This window comes from Ammospiza nelsoni, chromosome 5 (assembly GCF_027579445.1).
Source record: "Ammospiza nelsoni isolate bAmmNel1 chromosome 5, bAmmNel1.pri, whole genome shotgun sequence".
In the NCBI taxonomy this organism is placed as follows: domain Eukaryota; kingdom Metazoa; phylum Chordata; class Aves; order Passeriformes; family Passerellidae; genus Ammospiza; species Ammospiza nelsoni.
Window position 1 is genome coordinate 16,114,796 of NC_080637.1, and position 6,608 is coordinate 16,121,403.

The 6,608-nt window shown below is 44.1% G+C and overlaps 1 protein-coding gene across 1 annotated transcript in view; it reads right to left on the reverse strand.

Moving 5' to 3' along the window:
- The window catches only part of CERK (ceramide kinase), a 41,473-nt gene extending 36,127 nt beyond the window's left edge, over positions 1-5,346 (reverse strand). Inside the window, exon 1 of the mRNA XM_059472513.1 lies at positions 5,107-5,346. Within this exon, the coding sequence (XP_059328496.1) occupies positions 5,107-5,245 (139 nt within the window). The 5' untranslated portion in view covers positions 5,246-5,346. The remainder of the gene's footprint in view (positions 1-5,106) is intronic.
- Between the last annotated feature and the right edge of the window lie 1,262 nt (positions 5,347-6,608).

A 6,608-nucleotide genomic window follows, 5' to 3' on the forward strand; every position in this document is an offset into this window, starting at 1 on the left:
CACAAAAATGTTGCTGATCACAGCATTTGGTTAATTCTTAAAACTCAGCTGAGGCCCACAGATGCAGCAGCATTTAGAATTAATTTAAACTATTAGCATATTCTCATGACTTAAAAATATCAACAATGAAAAAGCTGGGATATAGGTTTAAAGAAAAAGTGTAGTTTCAGTCACTTTGAAAACTAACTTGCTGTTAGAGCCCACATGAAGGGTCAAGCTTTAAGATTTCAGATTTAAGATTTGCCTTCACCTAAAAGCAAGAGAACAGGAATACTTTCTATCAGAAGGTACATGGTATTAGACCAATCATGCACTATAGAAAGCTGTGTTTAATAAACACCAGAGTAAGAGAAGGTAGGATATTGAGCAGAATTACTGACAATTCACATCCTAAAGGAGGGGGAAGAAAAAAGGTATCACAATTGATTTAAATCCTGTGGAGGAGTCACAAACATCCAAAGACCACGATTTCACCATGTACAGCCATGTACAAGGAAATTTCCCTATTTTATTTTAAAGTAAATCTTCAAGTACTTTGTAAACCAACAGACCAGTTTCTACTATGATCACACAGCTACTTCACATCACATAAATCTGAATCAAAGCACAGCAATTTGAACTTGGGTCAACTTGAATATTTAAATCACACTATTGAATGTCTTCCCACTGTTTCTTCCGCATTTCCAAATAAAATCTTTCCTGCTCAACTACGAATATTTCAATTATAAAGCAGGGAGTAAGATGCACTTATTCACCTTAAGGAGGGGGAACAACCCAGCAGAAAGGTGTATGCTAAAGAACATGTATTGTTTAATGGAGTATGTTTGAATAATGTATCTCCCAGAAAACAACACATTCCAAAGAGGCAATGCCAGCTGCAGCAACTGCTCCCCACATCCTCCCTGTGCGATGCAGTTGTGGCATTGCCTACAGAGAAACGTGGTTCACATTTCTGCACACGCCCGCTGCCAGCTGGGAATGACTGATGACAAATGACCTTGACCACGGATGTGCCAACCCTCTGCAGGCACCAGGTGCTGGACAGACCTTGCTGCCAAGCTGGCCCACCCTCTGCTAAGTATCCTGTTCATCAAACAGCTTTCTTTAGAATCCACCAGAATGACAGCAGTGCTGTGAACACCAGTACTGAGGTTTCCTCAGGCGGTTGTTTTGGAAAGGACACATGGAAGAGAATTCTGAAATACAAAGGCTAAAAGAAAGCACACACTGTAAGTGAATGCATAGAGCTGAGGGTCTAGTTTGGTCAGCCCCTTCATGTTTGTACTTTAGCAAAAAAAAAAAAAAAAAATCCTAGAAAAATGATAGGAGAATCTCATTCTGCATTTGTAATGCTTTTAGTACCAGGCACAATAAAACTTTAGCCAATGCTTCTGAAATACCTCTAAGTATATATGTACAATATACACTCTGCTATGAATTTGGTACAAAAAGTTTTATCATGTGTTACTTGAGAAAAACCTGACTCAGCCATCAACATGAGGGAAATAATAAAACAATTTAGCTGACCAGCTTTGCATATGCTATTTATGATTCATGACTGAATCTTGTGGAAAAATGTAACAAGGTTGAAAAATATAGCTCATCCAAAAAAATTAAAGATGAAGGCATCCCTAGGAAAAAAAGATGCACAGCTGAAAGTAACAGAGAAACACATGAAAATTTACAGGTCAAGGTTTTCCATGTAAGTTCAAACACGTCTAACCATCAAAGAACAGGAAACAGGAACCTGATTACGCTGAAGAGAGAACTTTAAACTATGATGCTGTTAAACAAAGTCTAACAGTAGGAAATTGTATTTCAGAATTTAAAAATACACCACGAGTTGAACAAACATTTGATGTTTTTGTTGTTGTTGGTATCTTCCAAATAACGGCATTAAAAAGAATTGTCCTGAATTAATACTTCTGCATTTTGACAGAATAGGATTTAAACACACACACACACATATATATATATATATATGTATGCATATAAATATCACTGTACAGAGATGAGAAAATAGAAGAATGTCCCCATAGTCTCTAAAACTACATGTATTTTCCTGAAAAACAGGACAAAGTGTGTGTTGTTTCCTATCTGTTCCTGATTTTGGACGCAACAGGGAAAGGTGAACATTTTAACACTTCTACACCTAGCTATAGTTCTAGTTCTGTACATGTCAGGGTCTGAAAACCTTGAAAAAACATATACGAAACAATTTTCATTTATATACCAAAATTCAAGACAGTAATAAATGCTCTGAAAATAAGCAGGCTGAGTTTTTACAGTTTAAAAACAACTGGTTCACTGTAATAGCTACCTACTAAACAAGAAATATAGCACTTTTATACTCCATAATTTAGTCTGTATTTAGACACAATGTAGTCATGTAGTCAAAGGCTAAATGGTAGAAAGATACCAATCTTGGTCAAGCAACTCTTCTGAAATTATAGGCTTCTAACTAACCACCTTCCATATTATTAAGTTTATTTATATATTGTCATGTATGCTGCTCATATTTCCAAAATAATTGTAGAGAGCACAATGAATCATCATTGGTCTTAAAAAGAGCTTGGAGACAACAGGGCAGCAATAATACAGAAATATGAGGAAATTAAAGCTCAAATGCAGGGAACACATGAATTAATGAGTGTGTAAAGAAGGGAAGGTACATTATCTATTGCATTGAGCCCTACATAAATTATACCTGTGCCTCCAGAACACCTAGGCATTTCTTTTTCTTCTCTTTTCTCTTGTCATTTCACATGATGTTTTCCAAAATATTGTGAATAGCTGTGCTACAAGACAGAGGCTGCACTCTAACCACACTTGCCTCTTACAGTATCTCCAGCTGGGTACTGCTCCAGAAACTGCCTCATCTCTAACTCATATTTAACTCTAATTTACTGTGTCCCACTGTCCTTCCACCACTCCCAGAATTCTGACATTGGGAACATGCTTCAGAGCAGGTGCATACACTGTTTGGTCTACCAGGAGCAAGTCAAGAAAACTTACAACTTAAAAAGTAGTAAGAATTCACAAGTGCAAGCAGCTGTAAACTTTAGAGTGCTCATGAGAGAGCTGGTGTGAATCTGTGGCACTCGTGCTTGGTCTAAAGGAATTCATCAGACAGGAGAATGGCACTGCCCTTGAACTTGCTCTAGCCAACACATCAGTCTCCTAGTGACTTTGCAAAGGCATTTTTAGAAGGATTGCACACAATTCCACCAAATTATCCCCAAAGTAAGGGCTAGGTTACCTAGTGGGAGCAATTATCCCAAAAGGCCTTGAAACTTTCTATTTTAAATTTAAGATCCAGGTACCTTTATCTAGACTAATTTTATATCATTTTGAAAAGTATACAGCCTATTTTTCACAACAATGTTTTAAGTTCAGCAGAATCAAAGAATCAATTTGTCCTTAAAGTCTAAAGTTCCTTTAACTGAGAAAAGTTTAGGAATTTTTGATTACTTTTTTCATCAGTATTATTGATGAACATTAGATTATGTCAAACTACTTGCACAATAGCAAGGGAAGGATAACAAACTCTATTTTTGTATTATGAATAAGAACGGTTGTACTTAAAACATAATCAAATCTCAGTTATGTAAATTGTCGCACCAAATTCTTACAATTCTTGGTTCTCTTTCTCCTTTTTCCCTCACCTTCCTGAAAAAAGCCTCAGGCCAATAGGATATTATGACAAAATCTGAAAAATATTTAACGAAGCTACATGGTAAGAATGGAAGTACCATTTAACTATTGAAGTTTGGGGACTTGCCAGGGATTAGAAACATCTATATTCAAACCTTTTTTAGATAAAGCTTCTAGTCAGCCTTTCTATTATTAGTGTCTGTCTCAGATCCTGCAACCTCTAAAGTGGGGATGACAGCAGTTTTCAACTCTAGAGCAGCTGCTGTGAAAAAAACGACATTACACATTTTCAAATGTTCCCAGGCCTTTTTAATATGGCTACATTAACAATGGGAATAATTACTATATAAAACCACTGAAGTCAAAGACCCTGAAAAAATACCTGTCAAAAGTACAGTAGAAAGTCTGATATGCAAACATCCACACAAGTTAATCTGATTTTTTTCAGGTATTTTCATCAGTGACCTCTCAGACTGGCAGTTTTGCTCATTCACACTACGCAAACTGCACAAAAGGGGAACTATAGAAATCTTTGTTAACACACTGCAAACTAGTAGCCTGTATTAAATATTTCCAAACCCGTAAATCTCAAAAGTTAAACTTGCTTTGTAAAATTTCCACTAAACCCCTGAGAAAGCTAAGAGTTTTCAAAAAAGCTCAAAACAACCCCAACCCAAATAACAAAAGTAGTCATTGCCTGAGACACTGACCCAGTATGAAAGTGTTTTTAACCACAAGCCTTGTTGTAACTAAAAAAAAACCAAAATTGCTTTTAAGGTTTTTTAAGTCTCTTATGTACTTCTAGGGCTACTTTAAATACATTACAAACTATATGCTTCTCCGTACTCGCGGCGCCAAGAAACAACGTGTTTCAGCCGAACAGATGTGTGTTGTGCCCGGACAGGTGTGTTCCCGGTGCCACCGGCGGCACGCTGGGCACGGATGCTCGGCCGGGCTGCTCCGCGACACGCGGGACGGGCTGCGCTCTCTCACAGGGGCTGCGGCTCAGCGAGAGCTGCTCTCGGCTTTGTCTGGGAAGGCACAGCCCGATCAGCGCCCAGCACAGCCGGCGGTCTGTCTGTGCCCTGCCGAGCACGGTCCCGCCTGCATCTCCCCGCTCCGAGCGCCCTGCCCGGCCCCGTGTGGGACCGGGCCACCCTCCGCCCTGGGTCGGATTCCGAACCCGGAGGCGCCGCACAGGCGCCCGAGGGCAGGAAGCGCTCACGCCGGCAGAGCTCTCCGGACGCTCAGCGAGCCCCGGGCGCGGAGACTCCGCCGCGGGCGCCGGGGCAGCGCTGGCCGCAGGCCGCCCCCGCCGGCACCCGCGCCGCGGCACCGGGGACGCGGCGGACGCCCTTCCTTCCCCCGCCGCCGAGGGCAGGCGCCTCCCGGGGGCCCCGGCCCGCCCCAGGCCGCGGCAGGTGCGCCCCGGCCCCCGCCCGCCCCACTCACCGCCAGCGCGGCGCGGCGGGCGGGGGTCGCGCCAGGCCAGCCGCCCCCGCTCCTCGTCTAAGGTGACCTCCCAGGAGCGCCGCCCCAGCCCCAGCGAGGACACGAGCCGGGGCCGGCGGCCGCCGGGGAGCCGCTCCATGGCCGCCGAGAGCCCGGCCCGCCGCAGCCGCTACCGCATGGCCCGGCAGAGCGGGCGGGCGCCGCGGGGCGAGCCCAGCAGCTGCTAACGGCGCCCCCGGCCCGCCGCTACCCCGGCTGGCCCGGGCGGGGCGGGCCCGGCGTCAGCGCTACGCCAGCGCCGCGGGGCGGGGCCGCGGCTCCGGGGCGGCGGCGGCTCCCGGATCGGGGCCGGGGCCGGGGCCGGGACAGCGGCAGCGGGCCCGGCTTGGCTTCTCGGCCCGCTGGAGAGACACGTGCCCTACGGCCCACGCCAAGCCCCCAGCTCCGGTGTACGGGCTTGGATTGCTTTCGTGGGTTTTTTTGCTGGGCGGCGAAGCACCTGTGTCAGTGAGGATGGACTCTTCCCTCTTTCCCTTTAGACAGTTAAAGTGCAATGAGTGCATACAAATGTCTGGTGATGCAAATCTCTCCATCTAACTTCAACTCCCTTTACATAAAAACGTTTTGGGTTTGCCTTAAATATAGGGAGAGTAACTCACTATAATTAAGTTCTTAAGTCTTTGCTGCCTTCCCCGCTTGGTGTTGCTGAAGCGTAAAACCATCAGCATCATATCAAAATACAGACCAGAGTGAGCAGCAGTACTGGCCTCCAGCCTTCCTCCAAATCTGAGTCCTTCCTACAGAGTTTAGTAGAAAACATCTCTGGTCTGTTCTCACCTGGGTCCAGCCCAGGGATAGCACTCCAGCTTCCTTTGTTCAGGCTGAAAAAGCTTCTGCACTTCAGCTCTACTCTGAACCGTATATATATATCAATATATATATATTTCACTCACATTTTACAAGAGGGAATGACTTACACATTTGCAAGGGGGAATAACTTTGAATTGAAAGAGGGTAGGTTTAGATTAGATATTAGGAAGAAATTCTTTACTGAGGAGGTGGTGAGACATTGAAACAGGTTGCCCAGAGAAGCTGTGGATGCCCCATTCCTGGAAGTGTTCAAGGCCATGTTGGATGGGGCTCTGAATAAGCCCATCTTGTGGAAGGTGTCCCTGCCCATTGGCAGGGGGCTTGGAAATAAGTGATCTTTAATGTCCCATCCAATCTATTCTATTCTGTGATTCTGTGATTTCATTTTCTGAAAACAAATGAGCTAGGCACTGTCATCCAATTTATGTTGAAGATAGTCTTCCTGTACAACAAATACTAGCTGTCATCTATCACAGCTATTCCAATAGTCTTTCCTCTGGCCTTAAAAGACATGATATTACCTTTATTGGTGAACAAACCTAAATTGTCTCACTTCCACAATTTCGAGGAATACTTTGTCAGCTGATTTGTTCTTTACATATTTTAATCTGTCCCTCCACAAACACCTGTAG